This window comes from Purpureocillium lilacinum, assembly GCF_023168085.1.
Source record: "Purpureocillium lilacinum CBS 284.36 DNA, scaffold_1, whole genome shotgun sequence".
Classification (NCBI taxonomy): Eukaryota; Fungi; Ascomycota; class Sordariomycetes; order Hypocreales; family Ophiocordycipitaceae; genus Purpureocillium; species Purpureocillium lilacinum.
In genome coordinates, this window is record NW_027072111.1 from 2,319,574 (window position 1) to 2,338,310 (window position 18,737).

The 18,737-nt window shown below is 60.1% G+C and overlaps 7 protein-coding genes across 7 annotated transcripts; 4 read left to right on the forward strand and 3 right to left on the reverse strand.

Annotated features, from left to right (window-relative positions):
- Window positions 1–375: 375 nt before the first annotated feature.
- PLICBS_000424 (NADPH:quinone reductase) lies at window positions 376–1,416 on the forward strand (the record flags this gene model as incomplete). Its single annotated transcript, XM_065599599.1, has 2 exons — window positions 376–1,092; window positions 1,162–1,416. The coding sequence occupies 2 exons, from the start codon at window positions 376–378 to the stop codon at window positions 1,414–1,416; spliced, it is 972 nt and encodes a 323-aa protein (XP_065455671.1).
- A 204-nt stretch (window positions 1,417–1,620) lies between these two features.
- PLICBS_000425 (UDP-glucose-4-epimerase) lies at window positions 1,621–2,899 on the reverse strand (the record flags this gene model as incomplete). The annotated part of the gene is made up of 4 exons (XM_018318583.2): window positions 1,621–2,021; window positions 2,076–2,526; window positions 2,579–2,813; window positions 2,871–2,899. 4 exons carry the CDS (start codon window positions 2,897–2,899, stop codon window positions 1,621–1,623), a joined length of 1,116 nt encoding a protein of 371 aa, XP_018184108.1.
- A 2,099-nt stretch (window positions 2,900–4,998) lies between these two features.
- PLICBS_000426 (uncharacterized protein) lies at window positions 4,999–8,270 on the forward strand (the record flags this gene model as incomplete). Its single annotated transcript, XM_018318581.2, has 2 exons — window positions 4,999–5,332; window positions 5,395–8,270. The coding sequence occupies 2 exons, from the start codon at window positions 4,999–5,001 to the stop codon at window positions 8,268–8,270; spliced, it is 3,210 nt and encodes a 1,069-aa protein (XP_018184106.2).
- Window positions 8,271–8,798: 528 nt separating this feature from the next.
- PLICBS_000427 (ATP-dependent RNA helicase dbp4) lies at window positions 8,799–11,270 on the reverse strand (the record flags this gene model as incomplete). Its single annotated transcript, XM_018318580.2, has 1 exon — window positions 8,799–11,270. One exon carries the CDS (start codon window positions 11,268–11,270, stop codon window positions 8,799–8,801), a length of 2,472 nt encoding a protein of 823 aa, XP_018184105.2.
- Window positions 11,271–11,806: 536 nt separating this feature from the next.
- PLICBS_000428 (uncharacterized protein) lies at window positions 11,807–12,421 on the reverse strand (the record flags this gene model as incomplete). Its single annotated transcript, XM_065599600.1, has 2 exons — window positions 11,807–12,310; window positions 12,401–12,421. 2 exons carry the CDS (start codon window positions 12,419–12,421, stop codon window positions 11,807–11,809), a joined length of 525 nt encoding a protein of 174 aa, XP_065455672.1.
- Window positions 12,422–14,948: 2,527 nt separating this feature from the next.
- PLICBS_000429 (uncharacterized protein) lies at window positions 14,949–15,916 on the forward strand (the record flags this gene model as incomplete). The annotated part of the gene is made up of 2 exons (XM_018318577.1): window positions 14,949–15,418; window positions 15,472–15,916. 2 exons carry the CDS (start codon window positions 14,949–14,951, stop codon window positions 15,914–15,916), a joined length of 915 nt encoding a protein of 304 aa, XP_018184102.1.
- A 512-nt stretch (window positions 15,917–16,428) lies between these two features.
- On the forward strand, window positions 16,429–18,504 carry PLICBS_000430 (pre-rRNA-processing protein esf1; the record flags this gene model as incomplete). The annotated part of the gene is made up of 1 exon (XM_018318576.2): window positions 16,429–18,504. One exon carries the CDS (start codon window positions 16,429–16,431, stop codon window positions 18,502–18,504), a length of 2,076 nt encoding a protein of 691 aa, XP_018184101.2.
- Between the last annotated feature and the right edge of the window lie 233 nt (window positions 18,505–18,737).

An 18,737-nucleotide genomic window follows, 5' to 3' on the forward strand; every position in this document is an offset into this window, starting at 1 on the left:
CGGGCATACATATATACAGCTTCAATGGCCCAATTGATTCCAGCGTCTGCACCGCGAGCCCTCCGCACGATAACTGCTACTGCAATCCGTCCCGTAGTCACTGCCCCGTCCGCCAGTTCTCTCGCCTCGAGACGACAACACGCCTCTTCCGCCCGCATCGGTCGCCGCATCAGCTCTGACGCCCCTGCCCCGCATCGACACCAGCTCCAGCTGTCGCTGCCCCTCCATCCCCGCTACGCATTATCCGCCTCCTCCGCGCCTCGGACACGAGCTCCGGCTCCCACAGCTCCAACAACAGCAGCAGCAACGAGAAACTTCACGACCACAGCTTCATCGTCTGCAAAAGCAGCCAAAATGGCACCCCTCCCCGCCACCATGAAGGCCGTCCAGATCGCCAAGAACGGCGGCCCCGAGGTCCTCGAGCTCAACGACGTGCCCGTCCCGCAGCCCGCCCCCAACCAGGTCCTCGTGCGCAACCGCTTCTCGGGCGTCAACTTCATCGACACGTACTTCCGCACGGGCCTGTACGCCGCGCCCGCCTTCCCGCTGACGCTCGGCCGCGAGGCCGCCGGCGAGGTCGTCGCCGCGGGCGCCGACGTGCCCCCTGCGCTGCGCCAGCCCGGCACCCGCGTCGTCTACATGGACCAGGCGACGTACGCGCAGTTCTCGGCCGTGCCCGCCGACAAGGTCGTCGTCATCCCCGACGCGCTGACGTACGAGCGCGCCGCCGCCGCGTTCCTCCAGGGCCTCACCGCGTGGACGTTTGTGCGCGAGGCCGGCGAGGTCAAGCCGGGCCAGTGGACGCTCGTGCATGCGGCGGCGGGTGGCGTGGGGTTGCTGCTCGTGCAGATGCTGCGCAGCGTGGGCGCAAAGATTATCGGCACGGCGAGCTCAAAGGAGAAGTGTGAGCTTGCGCGCCAGAACGGCGCGGAGTGGACTGTCAACTCGCATGACGATGTCGTCGCAAAGGTCAAGGAGATTACGGGCGGGCACGGTGTCGACGTCATCTTTGACGGAGTCGGCAAGGCGACGTTTGACGCCGACCTCGAGATGATTGCCATGAAGGGCCACCTCATCTCGTTTGGCAACGCGGTAAGTCGTCGCATCCACCATCTGTTGCCCTTTGTCACGTAAAGTGCTGACTCGCGCGCGCTCTCACAGTCCGGGGCCGTCCCGCCCCTATCCATCCTCAAGCTCGGCCCCAAGAACGTCAAGCTCATGCGCCCCGTCGTCAACGGCTACGTCGCCGAGCGCGCCGACCTCGAGCGCTACTCGGCCGAGCTCTTCGACCTCATCACGTCTGGCAAGGTCAACGTCGCCATCCACAAGACGTACGCGCTCAAGGACGTCGCCCAGGCCCACCAGGACATTGAGAGCCGCAAGACGACGGGCAAGCTCTTGATAGACTGCGAGTAAGCTCGCAATTCCCAATACAAAAATTGCCGTGACCTCACTGTTGACGCGCGCGTGCTTGAAGCTGTGATTCTGGTCGATTTTCTCCTTTTAAGCTGTAATCCGAGACCACTGTACTGGTGCCATGCTATTCAACCATCCATCTATCCCGTTGTCCCAACCAGATCGGCCGTTCCGTCGTGTCCCCCGCGCCTCCCATTCCAAGGCTTAGTTCGTCTTCTTGACCGCGTCCAGCAGCTTCGCCGGCGGGTCTTGGCGGTAGCCCTGGGGGTTGTTGTCGACCCAGCGCCACAGGTCCTCGCATGCCTTCTCCATCGTCAGCTCCGTCTTCCACTGGAGCTCCTCGTTGGCCAACGCGGGGTTGGCCGTCAGGTCCAGGACGTCGCCCGGTCGGCGGGCCACCACCTCGTAGGGCAGGTCGCGGCCGACCACGGCGCTGAAGGCCTTGATGATCTCGAACACGGTGCTGCCGCGGCCGGAGCCCAGGTTCCACGCCTTGACGCCCGGCTTGTTCTCCCGCAGGTAGTTGAGGGCGACGAGGTGGCCGCGTGCCAGGTCGACGACGTGGATGTAGTCGCGGATGGCCGTTCCATCACGAGAGGAATAGTCTGTATTTAGTCAGCAGGCGGGAACAAAGCTCCTGCGCATCGTCTCCGACTCACCCTCGCCAAAGACCAGCAGCTTGTCGCGGTCGCCGGTCGCAACCTTGCCCAGCAGGGGCAGCAGGTTGAAGGGCACGCCCTGAGGGTCCTCGCCCATGAGGCCACTGGGATGCGCGCCGCAGGGGTTGAAGTAGCGCAGCAGGGCGCCGTTCCACTGGGCGTGGGGCTTGCCGGCCTTTTGCAGGTTGTTGCGCTGGGCCTTGATGAAGTCGGTGATGACATCTTCGATCATGGACTTTGTGCGACCGTACGTGTTGGTCGGGCCGATGGGGCAGTGCTCGGGGATGGGGATCATGTTGGGGAAGCGGGTCGCGTCGCCGTAGACGGTCGCCGAGGAGGAGAAGACGATGTTGGAGACGCCGTGGCGCTCCATGGAGCGGAGGAGGGCAATGCTGCCGCCGACATTGACGCGGTAGTACTCGAGGGGAATCTCGCCCGACTCTCCAACAGCCTAGGCTTGTGTCAGTAGCAAATCTAGGTCAATGGGCGCGGAGGAGAGCAACCTTGAGGGCAGCAAAGTGGATGACGCTGTCAATGGCGGGGTGCTTGGCAAAGACCTCGTCGAGGCCCTTCTCGTCGGTCACGTCGACCTGGTAGAAGTCGGGGCGGCGGCCGCAGAGGAGCTCGATACGGTCGAGGGCAACCTTGGACGAGTTGTAGAGGTTGTCGACAATGACGACATCGTAGCCGTGCTCGAGGAGGGCGAGGGTGGTGAAGGAACCAATGTAGCCGGTGCCACTGCGGCGGTCAGTCAGCGACAATCAACGAGGCGAATTGGAGACGCCGGCCACATACCCGGTGATGAGAACGGTGCCGACAGCCATTGTGCGCGGAATTGACGAGGACGAGAGGAAGCGGCGGCGGTGGTGGAGGAATTGGAAGTTTTGGGAGAGGGGCTCCGTGGACGGCGGGAGGTTGTTGGCGGGGTTATAAGGGCGGAGCGGTCGTCGCAGCGGTGGTGGAGGGGCAGATTGGCGGGTGTAGTAGGTGTAAGATCGGCGCGACAGTCTCGGGGGACCAAAGAAAGACGCAGCCGCCGGGCGGGAAAGGGGTACAGAAATTGTGCGCGACAGCTTGGGCAATTGGGATCGCGGAGGGTTTTGTTGAGGAAAAGAAATCAGAAAGTTGCACGGCGCGGGGAGAGTTTGATCTTGTGGAAAGGGGCGCGCGCCTTTCTCTCGAGTCTTTGCCTGGTGCCACCCAAAAGCGTCACGTTAATCTACAGCGCTGCTCGTATGACGGATCCGTAAGCGCAGCCTCCCGGCTGGAATGAGTCCAGGATGGGACGAGGGCGGCCCAACCGTCCACTCGTTTGCGCCGACCCAGGCGAGAAGGGAGCTATTCCTCGTACACGTGGGCTGTGGCGGCCCGTCATTTCAGCAGTGCGTGAGGTGTTTATCGCCGTGGCCCCTGGCCGGTTGTGACTGGACCGACGGCGACGATCACGTTTGAGGAAAAAATAGAGTGGTTAGCGGTGGGCCATTTCGTTGCATTCGCCAACTGTCACGACATATGTGTGTCCACAGCAGCCCAACGCCGGACGCTGTGTAACCACTCGGCCACCACGTCTGGGCTCATCCCGCGGCATCGCAGGCTTCGCTCCACCATCTGTTCCCATCGTCCCCGTCCCGTGTCCGAGCGAAGCCTCTCTGGCAGGCGGCGACGGACCCAGGCCGGCCCAAGGGCGCCGCCTCTCAGTGGCGCGCCTAACGCCAGCCTCCGGTGGGCGGAGCCACCGCCGCGCGGCGCAAGGTGCGGCAAACACTGGGCCGGCGGTGAGCCACGCGCCCCGACACCCCCGAGTCGCCTCCGGAGTCCGTCCAATCTCGTCTCTGGCGACGTGATGCTGTCGTGGCGAGACCGAGCTCGTGGCCGGGCCGCTCGAAGAGGGAGACGGTCGGCTGCCCCTCGATGAGCATGATGGCCGATGATGAATGTGCTCGAGACCAGCCGAATGCCGCCGTCAACTACCCATCCATCATCGAAGGGTCCTGGACCGGGTGCGGGTGCAGATGCGGGTACGGGCGTGGCGGTGTCCTGCTTTCGACAACAAAGGCCATTGTCCCAGACAGACAGCCACCGTGTGGAATGTGCGTTCTGGGGAATGCAGTGTGTGCGCGCTGGAGCAACGGGCTCGCTGCTGGACTGGTCCCTGAACGTCCCACGCACACCAGGCGCACACCCCACGTGACCTCGCGGCCTGCCGGAACCCTCTGGAGAACACGGCACGAATGAACGCCCGCCACAGTCACTGTTCGCGCCGCCTAAACCCCGGCTCGACACGGTACCACGCCTCAGGCGCGTCCAGGTGCACCAGTACGAGTACCACTTCGAGCCAGCTGCCTGAGCAGGTACCGGGGCGGCACGACTCACCACCACCTGCACTGCACAACAAGCCACGGGCAACTTTCAGAAGTCAAGCTCAACAAACAAACCACCGCATCCTTTCACGCGCCGTTTCATTGCCCGAAGTGCGCCGACAGCAAGTCGCATCTCTCATCCTCGCCACACACGCTTTCCGCCGCGCTGCGTTGCATTGCGCTGCCAGCAGAGGCGGTGGGTGCGCTCGACACGCGACAGACCAACGCCTCTCTCATCCAGCATGTTTCTCATCCGGGGTCGCCTGCAAAATGTCCTTTGTTGATGACGCTGCGCCGCCACCACAACAACCAACCTAGGTCCTTTGTCGCTGCAGGGGGAACTCGAGCCGGACATCGTGGACAAAGGAATTGCCTTGCGGCCGATTCTAGCGTGTTCGGCGGCATTGTCTTTCTTCCAGATCCTCACCATCTATTTCCATCACAACTCACACGACAAAACTCGATACTCACGACTCCTCGACGACTTTTCTCTTTTTTCCCACCGCAACTCATCATCGCCTCAGTCTTCCACCCTCTCTCACATTTCCCCAGTCTCGCGCAGCATGCCTCCCAAAGCCCAGGGAGGACGGCGTCAATCCGCCAGAAACCCTAGGAGAGACTCAGATGCATCGTCCAGCTCCGCGTTCGCGAAGCCAAACTTACCAGACCTCCGCGGAACTCCCAGTGCTCGCCGGCAGTATTCGTATGGCGCGGGCGCCGAACCTGCCCCCACGCGACAAGGGAGCAAGTCGAAGGGTGTATTCGACCTGAGCAATGCCGTCCGGGATGCCATGGGCCGCCACGACGATGAAGAAGGGTCTGACCGGACACGGACGCGCTCGAGTAGCGCCATGGACCCGGATCAGGACGAGCTGGCCGGCGGTTCTAACATGCCATGTGAGTCACGTTAAAGATGCTACAGGGAATGCACGAGTTCTCCGTCTGACCTTTTGCCATAGCCGCCGTAAGCCGCAAAGGGCGAGGCTTGTTCCAGAGTCTCAAGGGCACCTTAAATGGTGGGATTCGCGCGTCCGATGGAAGTGACGCCGACGACACCCGCAGCTTCGGCATGGAGAGCGACTACTACGGGGACGCAACGATAACATCGACCCCCGGTGGCATGCCGCCCCCTCCGCGACCGAGTCAGTCTACCCATGGCACCAACCAGAGGCGACATCCACCTTTGGGCAGCTCTCCGGAGCCATCACCTCTTCCACAGTACCGAGGCACCAAGCTGATGCCAAACAATCCGCCAGTGCGAAGTTACGGCTTGCCGGACGACGACGATCAATTTAGCGAGGAGAGTGGTGGCGAGCAAGACCCTTCCGCCAAGCCCATCAAGCTCCGACACGCAGGGTCGAGGCGTCAAAATTTCGTCTTGGAGATACCCGGGTCTCGCAGTGGACTTCCTGACCCCCGTCAGGCACGAACCGTGGATGAGGATTTCGAGGAAACGAAACGTCAACTCAGCAACGCTACACGGGCAACAGTGCCTTCGGGCTTCTTCTCGAACAAACCCTTTCTGCCACCTCAAGGGGCAAGCGGACGGCAGCTGCCGAAGCAGTCGGGGCGCCGGGTTCAGCAGAAGCAACAACAATATGAGGACATGAAGGGATCAGCGCAGCGACGATGGCAAATGCCATGGAACAAGCCGTCTAATCGACTTGATTTCTCTGACGAGCGCAACAGATCAGCTATTAACTGGTGGCAGCTTCTCAATCCCTGGACCCATATTAAAGCCGGCGCCTGGGTGCTTCTCACCGTGTTCCAACGCCTAGTTGCCGCGGTACAAGGCCTGATCAGCGGACGCCGAACTCGCTATCGCGATTCGCGATCTCGTTCTCCGCTATGGCGGCCTCTCGCCAGCTTATGGCAACTTCTTCTTAGCCTGTGGCAACTTATCGTCAGCATGTGGCAATTCGTCGTCGACACGCTGCAGCCTCTCTTTGACGCGGTGTACTCTCTTCTTCCGGAGGGAATGCAAGACCGCTTGTCAGACTACGCCGACTGGCTGCCATACGTCTTTGGTGCCATCTTTGTTGTGGTCCTTGGCGTAGCTCTTTCTAGCGTTCGCTTGCAGACCTGGAGGAGCGGTAGCTACGACGACATGTGGGAGCCGGTCGACGGCGGCTCTCGCTGGTCGCTTCCTCAGATTCCGTCCATATCCCGCCCGTCACTGTCGCTCTCATCCATGTCCCTTCCGTCCATTTCGCTTCCTTCTATGCGACGGTCGCGGTCCTCACGTCAGTGGGAAGACATTTTCAAAAACGGTGATCTAAACGATTTGACACCCCAAAAGGTGGACAAGATATTCAAGAAGATGGGTCGGACCATTGACGCACTTGGCTCGGCGGACAAGCTTCATGACGACGCCATCAAGAGGCTCGAGACAATCGTTCCAAAGGTGGTGCACATGGAACTGCAGGACGGTCGGCCAGTTGTCTCGCCGGACTTCTATCACGCCCTCAGAGGCCTAATGCGCGAGGACGAATCAATATTTACGTTTGACATCAAGCGAAACGAGTTTGATGCAACGTCGGAGCGGCTGTGGAAAGCAATCGTGGCCCGCTTGGGCAGCGACCCTAAAGTTACATCCAAAATCGACCGCACTGCCATCAACTCGGCAAAAAGCTCTTCAGCTGGGTCGTCTTCGGACTCTTGGAACGACTGGCTCAAGGAAAATCAGGCCAAGGTGCAAAAAATTATTGGGTCCGATGGTAAAGACAAGAGCAAGTCGGCGGAGACCGGTGATCGCCCCTCCAGTTCCGCCGGCAAGGTCGTGGAGAAAGACGAGTACATGAAGCACTTGAAGAACGAGGTGGCTACCATGCGGACCGAGATGCGGGCAGAGGTCGCGGAGTTGAAGCCCAAGATGGAGAAGCTGGTCCGCGAAACCATCGACCTCGCCGCGCAACATCACTCAAGCGCCATGACCCGCGCGGAAATCACCACTCTCGTCAACGGCCTTGTGCGCCGTGGTCTGTCGGAAATCAACCTCCAGGCCCTCGCCAACGGCAAGATCCACGCTCACTGGGACGCCAGCCTCAAGCACCAGGTCAACTACTTCTCCATCGGCGCCGGCGCCGTCGCCGACCCCCAACACTCCTCTCCGGTATACGACCCCTTCTCCAGCCAGTACTTCTCCCTCGAGGACCAAAAGGGCGCCAGCGTGCACAAGCCCTTGGAACCCATCGCGGCCCTCCTGCCGTGGAAGGACATGGGCGACTGCTTCTGTGGCGCCCGCGCGCAGTCCCGCCACGGCGACCCGCACAGCGCTTCGCTCGGCGTGCTGCTTGGCTACTGCGTCATCCCGCAGCACATCGTCGTCGAGCACATCCTCCCCGGCGCGACTCCCGACCCCGGCACCCGCCCCCGCGACATCGAAGTCTACGCCGAGTTCAGGGACGCCGCGGTGCACGCCCGCGTGCGCGACTTCTCCGCCACGCACTACCCCGACCCGCCCGCCTACAAGGGCCTCGACTGGGACTACACGCCCGCCGAGCTGCCCGATCGGTTCGTCAAGATTGCGCAGTTTGCGTACGAGGGCGCCGAGGTGCACGACGGGGTGCACGTCCAGCGCCTCAGCACGGAGCTGCTCACGATCGGCGCGGCGACGGACCACGTCGTCGTTCGCGCGGTGAGCAACTACGGCGCGCGGAACCAGACGTGCTTTTACAGGGTGCGTCTCTACGGCGAGAATATTGAGCTCGCCAAGAGGGACGCTGAGAAGGAGAGGAAGAAGAATCGCGGTGGGCTAGATGGCACCGGGTGGCTGAAGCGTGCCCTTGGCAAGCGTCAAGCCGCCGAGCCCGTTATAGGCAGCAGGGGGCTGTAGATGGAGCTGCCTGCCAAGAGGCAGGGCGCTGAAGAAGGCAAGCCAGCACGCGCCGGCGCTCATATAGGTAGTCTGGATTTCTGTCGTTCCGGCACGGTTGGTGCTTTGGTGTTGTGTTCGTTGGGCTTTTGAGCAAAGGCGTCGTCGGGTCAGGGCCAGCTGGTTGTCTTTTATTTTTCCCTTTTCACCCGGGGGTCTCTGGCGGTACTGGTTCTGAAGTGGATTTGATCGATAGAGCGCTGGAATCTACCGTTGCCTTACTGGGTAAATACCAATGGAGTGCGCTCTTGTACGAGATGGTTGTCGAGACTGTTACTTGGGCGTGGCCATCTGTAAGTGACGGTATGCTAGACTAGCAGTGTCTTCTGCATTTCCCATCAATCAAAACGGCGAGCGCGAGAATCACATGACGACGTGTTCCAGGGTTCCAAAGCGGACGCATGTATGTATTCGCGGACATCTGTAGGTAGCCACGGCGCCCACGAGGGTATATCAACAGCTCTGCGACCAACTCCCCCACCGCTCTGCTCACCCATTGAGCAGGCCCGCCGCCAGGGCTTCCAAGTCCTCCAGCGTCTCGGGCTCGTCCTCCACCTCGAACACCTTGCCCTTGCCCCTTGTCTTGGCCTTGGGCTTGGGCTTGGCCTTGCTCCTCTCGCGCGCCTCGTCGTCCGAGTCCGCGTCCGAGTCGTCGCGCTGGAACCACTTCTTGGCCTTCTTCCGTGGGGGCTCCGCCTCGGAGTCTTCGCCATCGTCGCCGACGGGGAGGGACCGCAGCAACGCCAGCGGGTCCTCGTCTGCGTCGCCACCCGTAGACACCAGTCGAGGAGCCTCGTCGTCGTCGTCGTCGCTGCCGGCGCCACGTCCGTCCACGCCCGCGAGTTCCGCAGCCTCTCTCGCCTTCTTCTTCTCGCGCTTCTCGCGCTTGCGCTGTCGGGCGAGCTGCTTGTCGTCCACGTCGGCCTCGCGCACGCGCGCCGACTCGCTCTCGACGAAGCGCTGCCGCAGCTCGTCGACGGGGCCCTGCTGCTTGAACTCGTCCTCGTTCTGCAGTTCGTAGATCTCGTGCGCGTTGCCGTCCTCGTCGAAAACGAGCTTGCTGGGGTTGCCCATGTACTTGAGCATCTTCTTCTTGGACTGGAGCGCCTTTTCGCGGCGCTTCGAGTCCACGACGAAGGGCTCGTTGCCGCCGAGCCCGTAGATGACCTTGGCTCCGCCGATATGGCCCTTGCTGGCCTCCTTGTCCAGGTCGTCGTCGTTGAGACGGCGCTTGACGGCCAGGAAGTCGTCGTCGTCTGAGTCGTCCTGCGCAGGCTTGGACCCGTCGAGGACGAGTTTCGAGTAGTGGCTCGACAGGACGTCCTGATTTTGTCGCTCAAACATCTTGTCGTACTTTGTCCGAACCTCGTTCTTCTTCTTCTTGGGCTTCTCTCCGTCCAAATCCATCTCTGACTCTGAGCCGCTTGACATGCCATCTCGGGGGGCATTCTTGATCTTCTTGACGTCCTCACCCTTCTGGAACCTGATTTGGGGCGTTCCGGGGAGACCCAGCGCGGCGGCGAACCCATCCAAGTCCAGCTTGTTGAGCTTGAAGATCTCCTTGTCTTTTTGCAGGTTAATTGCGCGGGTGTAACTTATGAACGCTTTCTGGCCGAGGTACTTGAGGTCGGGGTTTTGGAAGCACATGTTCTGAAGGTCGTTCTTGATGCTGCGCTTCTTCTTCTCCTTGACGTTTACCCTCTGGATGGGGATCTTCTTCTGCTCCAATCTCTTGATCATGCCGGGCTCTTCGCTCGGGTCCAGAAACAGCACAGCACGGCCGTTGCTCTCGTACCGGGCTGTACGGCCCACACGGTGGATGTATGTGTCGACGTCCTCTGGGCAGTCGGCCTGAATCACCCAGTCGACGGCGGGAAAGTCGATGCCTCGTGCGACAACATCAGTGGCGAAAAGGCATGTATGCTTGGCGGCCGTGAACCGGGAGGTAATCTCTAACCGCGCGGTTTGCTTTTGTCGGCCGTGGAGGTGCAGCAGAGGAATACCGGGTTGGAGGTGTCGAAAGCTCTCGTAGACGAAACGGACCTGTTTTCCTGAACTCAGGAAGACAATGATTTTGCTCTTGAGGTTGGCCTTGATGAAGCCATATAGGGTATCGAGTTTTTCGGGAAGGGGTGTCGTGATGTAGTGCTGCTGGAGGTTCGTCGGAGTGGCCGTGGTCGCTGCTTCGTGAACAGAGACGTATTCGGGCTCCTTGAGGCTCAGGCGCGCCAGGTCCGAGACCTTTTTGCTCTGCGTGGCGCTGAACATGAGCGTCTGCCGCGTCTTGGGCAGGTGCTCGACGAGCGCATCGACGGCGGACTGGAAGCCCATGTCCATGATGCGATCGGCCTCGTCGAGGACCAGAATCTGCAGGTTGTCTGCGTCAAAGCCCGCCGTCTGGTCCAGATGTTGCAGCATGCGCCCGGGGGTGCAGACGAGGATGTTCATCTTTGACAGACGCTCAGCCTCTTCCTTGAGGCTCTTGCCGCCAATGACGAGGCCGGCCGAGAAGTTGTGGTAGCGGCCAATCTTGCGCAAGACCTCGAAAATCTGGACGGCGAGCTCGCGAGTCGGCGAGATGACAAGGGCGCCGAGGCCGTCAAACTCTGTCCATTGCGCGCGGTGCAGCTTCTCGAGGACGGGGACGAGGAAGGCCAGCGTCTTGCCGCTACCGGTCTTGGCCGCACCGAGGATGTCGCGACCCTTGAGGCCGAGCGGGATGGCGCGCTGCTGGACATCGGTCAGGGTCTGGAAGTGCGACGCCTTCAAGCCCTTCGCTGTGGCCTGCGAAAGCGGGAGGTCGGCAAAGGCCTTGACGTCCGTCGAGGTAGGATCGAGCTGGCCAACGGCGGCCTCGAGTTGTTGCAGGTCGTCCTGGTCTCGTTTTCTCTTTTGCTGGCGAATCTCCGTCTTCCCCTGCTTGTGCGGCAGCGATTGCCGCTTGGGGTTGCGAGTCGCCATGGTTGTGGTGGTGGGATGTTGGTCGAAGCAGCCGCCAAAGACGGTGTCGCAGTGCTTGGAGGAAAAAAATCCAAAAAGTTTCTGGCGTCCCGCCGGTGACGCTGAACCCCGATTGCCGACCTTGGCCCCACTTGGGTGAGCGTTGGCTACCCTGGAGCACGACCCACTGCCGAGATGCGCTTTCATGGTCTCGATGGAGAAACGAATTCCGTTTTGCGGTTTGAACAGCACTTGATCGGGTTTTGGGCTCAATCTGTGAGCAATAGTTTGAGGTCTAAAACAGGTCGAGCAGCCAGGTGGTGGCCGTGGCTCTTCCGTACACCAAATGACGACGTTGAGGACGGGCGGCACCGTTGCAAAGCGCTCTATTCTTGGCGCATCGTTTTCAACTCGTACATCATGAATACTATAATTAATGGCCGTTGCCTGCTGCAGCCGACGCAAGCCAGATATATAAAAAAAGCCAAGGCACATGTGACACACCCAAAAGCAACCCGTGAACGCCGTCGCCGTGCGCAACATGGCACTCCCCTGGCTCATGCTTCCGTCTTCATGCCAAAGTGTCGCCGGAGGGCGTGCTCGGCCCTCTTGTTGTGTTCTTGCAGCGCGACCAGGACGTCGCGGATCTGGCTGGTGCTCTGCTGGGCGTCCTGCGGAGAGACCACAGTGCTGCCGTCGCGCTGTTTGCTGAAGCGCTCGATGCGCTCGCAGCCGTCGTGGATCTTGAAGAGGCCGACCGTCGCAGACGAGCCCTTGATGTAGTGCGCGAGCGAGGAGAGCCTGTCGTAGTCTTGAATGTCCCTGTGGTTTCGTGTGAGCGTCATCTGTCGCAAGCGCCGAGGTATGTAGCTGTCTATCTGCGAGGCATACAGGGCAGAGCGCATCGACTTGAAGGTGTCTTCGGCCTGGCCAAAGAAGTCAAAGTAGAGCGAGATGCAGAAGGAGCTGTTGCCCGAGTCGTCGATCTCGGCAATCTGGTTGAACGTGTTCATGTCGACCTCGTCCTGCAGCACGGCGGGTGCCTGCGGTGAGGACACGATCTGTTGCCGCTTCCAACGTTAGTTGCCTGCTGGTTGGGACTTACACGGGGATGGATGGGGTCGCGGTTGGAGCTGACGGGGGGGACACACCTCTTGCAGCGGAGGCGCCATCGCACCAGATGCTGCTGCTGCTTGCTGAAAGAGCTATGCGAAAGAAGCTATCAATTGACTGCGGCGGCGGATTGCCAATTCACATTGTCGGGGAGGAGCCGAGCGCGCCGGGACGCAGACGGAACGACGAAGGAGGCGGCGGCCGGTTACAACTGCGCAGGGCAAACACCAACAAGGCGCATGAGACAGGATGGAGCAAAAAGCGCGAACCTGTGCAACGCTCCTGGGAGCCCCGCATCGTATGTTTCCCAGTTGTTTCACGAGCCGGCGTCACGTGGCCGGGGCGGCCAGCAGCTGGGTGATGGGTGATGGCCGGCTTTCATGCCAGCCAGCTAGTTAGCCAGCCAAAGACCTGTTCTGTTGCCGTGCAGCGGTGGTGGTGTGCCGCGTCTGTAGGCACTCAAACCTTGGACAGATCCGGCAGCCCTTGCTTGACACACGCGCCCGCTGGCCCGCGTAATAAACGAAACGAGACGCCACAGAGCAAAGGGGCGCCAGCCAAGGCACACGTTACGTCATTTCCACTTGCCCTGCCCTTACATATGTCTGTCCCGCGTCTGCAGGCCGGCGCTAGGTATCGTCGATATCAGGCCATAGGTTAGTGACGGCCGCGGCGTTTCAGCTTCAGCGCCGCTCCGCCTCGCTCGTATTCATCATTCATGCGACAGGGGCAAGCGAAATCTCCCCCACCCGAATCGACATCTCACACGTGCGATGCTGCATCGCGGTGGACTCGAGTGTCGCGGCCAGGATTTGGACGTCTCGGCTGGAGTCGACGCGACTCGACTCGACAGGCCCAGCCATCCCTGGCGTCGGCGATCTCCCGCCCGCTAATATCGCCCAGGGACACACGGCAATGATGTTCTCCATTGTTCTCAGGACAGGGACGCGACACTCCGGAGTCGGCCTGTCTTGTTGCGGTCAAAGTTATGCCAAGCTTCACCGACGGCACGTCTCCGTCCGGCACGAAGGCCACTTACGTACGGACAACTGGAAGCTTGCCGTGAACTCGCCCAAGTCTCGCTCACTCCTCGGACAAGCGGACGCAACTGACACCCGGTGATGCTAAAAACGGCAATGCCCGAGAAGGATGGTTCGCGTGACAATTGCGGGGGTTTCGGCGCAGCACCAAAGTTTGTTGTGCATCCTCGCTTCAACCCTCGTGGCTTAAACGGCGCGGACCGCATCCCGACGTACACGTCGCGTCATTGTGCATGGCATATGTGGGAGCTGCGCCCCATACAACCGGCGCCCGACGTGGAGCCTACGCGCGGCAGCGGACCTCAACGACGCCCGGGACTTGTCTGCAGGCACCACCGGGTCGTTGACATCGTGGGCTGATCTGGTGGTACATTGTGCTGGGCAGGCACACTGTCTGTGGCGGTTTAATATCCAAGGGGTTGCGAGTCCCTCGCCACGAGCCAGTGGTTTGAACTCGATGGCTTCATGTCAGTTCTTGTAACATATAGGTGAGCAATTCCGCGAGGGGGGCACGGAGCATCCTTGGGACCTCGGAAGGTTCTGGTAGTAACTACCAGACGAGGGAGACACGATGTCGACGTACCCCATGCAGCAAGTCCAGCTATCAGTGACATTGCGACCGTGACATTGCTGAAGCCTGTCTCTTTGGCATTGAAACGACTGCGCGCCCACGTATGCAATCTTGGCGGGCATTCGTCCTTATTGTGCACATCGCCGTCTGCGATCGGTACCTGCTCCAAGTAGGTAGCTATCCGCTGCCACTCGGGCCATGACATGATGTGGAAACGAAGTGACACGAAAGCGGCAGCAAGAGCGAGTTGCATGCTTGGACGTGAACTGCGCTCATTAGGAAGACTGACTATTCCCTTGACGTGGCGACTTGTCATTGATGACTGAGGTGTTGGCAGCTCCATCGAGGTTTGGCCCACGCAATTAATCCATTCGTGCAAGGTGACGCATCGAATTATCAACGATCGCGGTCAAACACAACAACCGGGGACAAACCCCTGTCTCATGCTCACGACGATTGTGTGCCTGAACGGATATAACGGCATCTTGCCAGGCTGATTGTCGCACCAGCTGAGCAAGCTTAAAGACGAGCCAGTGCAAGTGAAGGCAAGCGTGGTGATTTTAACCGCTCGTTTCGAACGCGAGCAATCTTCCGATTGGCGAGCTAGACGCGGCAGTCTGCGAAACCCTTCCCAAGTACAATGTCAGGGGTCCGAGTGCATTGATGGTGTTGAAGCGCCATCCGCCATTGGTTTTCCGGATGCTAATGAGATTTGCGAGGTTGGTTCGTTCCCCCGCGTTGATGAGAGCTAAAAGGTCTTACATTGTGGTATGCGAAATACGGCAAATGGTCTTGTGTCGGGTCGATCGCCGGACTATTTGAACGACGGGGTCCATTCCAGCGACGGGAGCTCGCGTGACAAGGTGCAACGTGCTTTGTCACGCCTCCGTGCGGCGCAGCAGTCATCTCCAGTCCAAGATCCGAATATAACGGCGGCTTCGCGGTTGGCACTCGCCTCGCGCAAATCCGGCCGCCATGCCCACCGCAACAGAGTATCTGGGCTACAGCCTCATAAACCTGGGACCACTGACCACCACATTCACCGCCGCTCCGTCGTGTGCCACGAGCCTAGACTATAAATGGATCGCCTCGCAACGAAAGGGTGACTCGGAGGCCCAGATCTACGGATATCCGACCTGCGGCGCGCCCAAGTTCGAGGGGTGCATCCCCAACGGCAAAGGGTGGGATTCGAGTCTCGCCAAGCTCTCGGCCACGCCGCACAATGGCAATGTTCTGTACCGCTCCCCGGGGATTCACTGCCCGTCGGGCTGGACGACGGCGGGAAGCATTGTCGGAGGAGGCGCATCCGGGAGGAGTGCCTCAGGAGTCTTCACCAAGTTCCAGTCCGACGATGATCCCGACGAAGGGGTTCGACACGTGTCAGTGATCGAGGCGTTCGTGAAGCCTCTTGGAGAGTCGGAGACGCTGGCGTGGTGCTGCCCGAGGTACGATGTCCTTTGCCTGCCTACTGCAACTGTTCTAATCTCATCGTGTATAGCGGCATGACGGCGGATTCTGCAGCATTCTGCTCGTCGTCCGTCGGGCCTCTCTCGCGCAGCTATTCCGAGGTCTGCTTGGTCCTCATCCCGATGGACGATGTCGCCACAGTGACGAGCTTCCAAGGATCGTCCCTGACACAGCCCGTCGTCCTCATCACCGGGACGGACACGAGCTACCGGACAACGACGCGCAAGATCGACCCATCTGACACCTCAGGGCTGACGGTCGTGACGGCCGCGCCTGTGGTGGCGCTGGTGTATCAGAAATCGGACATGGGGCAGCAGGGGACGCATGGCGGGTCAACGGCTGCATCGGGACAGTCTGGCAGCGCTACTGGAAAGCCAGATGAGAAGGATTCTTCGTCGAGCTTCAGGCCGAGTCTCGTTGGAGTCGTGGTGGGCGCACTCATTACCGCTTTCTTGGGCGCTGGTCAGTTCACCTGAGAGTTGAGACTCGAGAGGGCCGGGCGACGAGCGCGAACGGGGATCTGAAGGGGAACCCTTGTTGCAGCGCGTTGATATCACCTGATGGGTTGAAAGATAACTGCGATCGATTCGCCTTCGTTGGGTAGTAGCTACTGGGCAGTATCATGGCGTGCAATGATAATGACGATGGATGCAGATGCCAGCTCACACGCACTCAACGATCATGTCCGATGTTTGGTGAGAACGCAGAGCACCGAGTGCCTAAGGTTACGGGACCTGGAAGCCCCAGCGCACAGTTCCCCCACCAATGCGCCGCAGGTGCCGTCCTAATTAGGTAGCCGTAGTGGGACCTCTCCACTGGCTGCCCCCCCAGACCTGCTCACCGCTGGGCAGAAAAAAAAAAAATTCCGGGACTGTCTAGCGATGTTGCCGCCAATTTTCACAAGTCTGGCGCCGGAGCCCCTCCACCGTGCAGCAGACACTTTTGCGACCGCATCCCCACAGGCATTTCTACTGACGACGTCGGCATCATGAAGGGCCAAAAGAAGGATGCAGGCTCGTCTGCGGGCCGCATCGCTGATGCGCGATTCGCAAGCTTTGAAACCGACCCCCGTTTCCGCCTGCCGTCCAAAAAGCGAACAAAGACGACCCTCGACAAGCGCTTCGCTGGCATGCTCGATGATGACGAGTTCACCGCGACCGCTCGGGTGGACCGTTACGGGCGCAAGATCAAATCGGATGCGAAGAAGAAGGCCCTCCAGCGGTTATACCAGGCCGAGGACGACGAAGAAAAGGATCAAGACTCGGATGGTTCTGCTGATGAAGAGGTCGACGATGACGAGGTCGTCCAGCGGGAGCTGAGAAAGGCGCACGAAGAGTCGAATCAAAAGAAGCACGACCCTGCGAGAGATGGTGGCTTCTCCTCGTCCGAGTCAGACTCCGACTCGGACGATTCGGAGGAGGAGGAAGTGGCAGCCGATACCGAAGGCCACATGCAGCGATTCCAAGACGACCAAGCAGACGTCGAGACCGGCGAAGTCACGAATCGCATCGCCATCGTAAACCTCGACTGGGACCACGTCAAATCCACCGACCTCATGGCCCTCTTCTCCAGCTTCATCCCGCCCAACTCCGGCCGAATCCTCAACATCTCCATATACCCCAGCGAGTTTGGCAAGGAGCGCATGCAGCAGGAAGAGCTCGAGGGCCCGCCAAAGGAACTTTTCAAGAACGAGTCCAAGGACGAGTCCGATAGCAGCGACGAGGACGCCGAGAGCGACAGCGACAGCGACAGCGAAAGCGGAGACGAAAAGATCAAGAAGGAGCTCATGAAGGAGGGCAACGACCAAGACTTTGACAGCGACGCCTTGCGGTCGTACCAGCTGGACCGTTTGCGCTACTACTACGCCGTCATGGTCTGCTCGAGCCCCGAGACGGCGCAAAAGATTTACGAGGCGACCGACGGCACAGAATACCAGTCCTCCTCCAACGTTATCGACCTGCGCTTCGTTCCGGACGACGTCACCTTTGACGACGAGCCCAGAGACGCTTGCGACAAAGTCCCCAGCACGTACAAGCCCGTCGACTTTGTTACAAATGCGTTGCAGAGCTCCAAGGTCAAGCTTACCTGGGACATGCACCCGGAGGAGGCGTCCCGCAAAGACGCCCTCAAGCGAGCGTTCAGCGGAAGCCGAAACGAGTTGGAAGAGAATGACCTGCGCGCCTACCTGGCCAGCGACACGGAAGACGACGACGAAGAGGATGAAGTTGCAGCCCCGGGCGATGAAGCTGCGGTTGCTGCCGATGAGCCCAAACTGTCAAAGAAGGAACTCGCGCGCAAAAAGATGCGCGAGGCTCTCGGTCTGACAGATGAGCCGGCCGCCAAGGCTTCCAAAGATGGACCTGTCGGAGAGATGGAGATCACTTTTGCGCCGGCCCTCGCAGAAAGCAATGCCAAGGACACTGAGCAGGAAGAGACTACCATCGAGAAATACAAGCGCAAGGAGAAGGAGCGCAAGGAACGGAAGCGACTTGCGGCCAAGGCGAAGCGGACAGGCCAGGAGGACGATGTTGAGGAGACCAAGCCTGATCGCGCAGAGACCGCCGGCGACGAGCTCGGCTTCGATGATCCCTTCTTCACTACTGAGGATACCGCACCTGTCACCAAGTCATCCGTACGCAAGGAAGAGCGACTTAAGAAGCGCCAGGCCCGCGAGGCTGCCGAGGCAGAGTCTGCTCAGCAGAAGGCGCAGCTCACCAAGGTCATGGCTGAGGATGGTGACGGTGACCAGGCTGACCACCTGGACCACTTTGACATGAACGAAATTATGCGCGCGGAGAAGAAGAAGGGCAAGAAGGGCAAGAAGGGCAAGGGCAAGGGTGGCGATGAGCGTGGCGGATTGCAGGAGGACTTTGCCATGGACGTCGGCGACGACAGATTCAAGGCAGTCTTTGACAGCCACGAGTTCGCCATCGACCCCTCCAACCCCAAGTTCAAGGCCACGGGCGGCATGAAACAGCTGCTGGAAGAGGGGCGGAAGAAGCGGAAGGCCGGTGGCGACAGCGAGGAACGGGGTGGCAAGAAGGCCAAGAAGAACAGGAGGTGAATAGGCAATCTCTGTGGATGATGGCGTTGGGTAAAGGACAGCATTTAGTCTTGCGGCGTAATGGTTGTGTGCAGGTACATATGCATGTGGAAGAATCCCGGCGTTCCGCATCGTACACCCAGGCTCACTTAGTTGAAGACATACCACTGCAATCTATTCAATAGGTTCAAACACCGGCCCCTCCCACAAAACCATTGCGAAGGAGTGATCAATATTTTCTTGTCGGGACGATC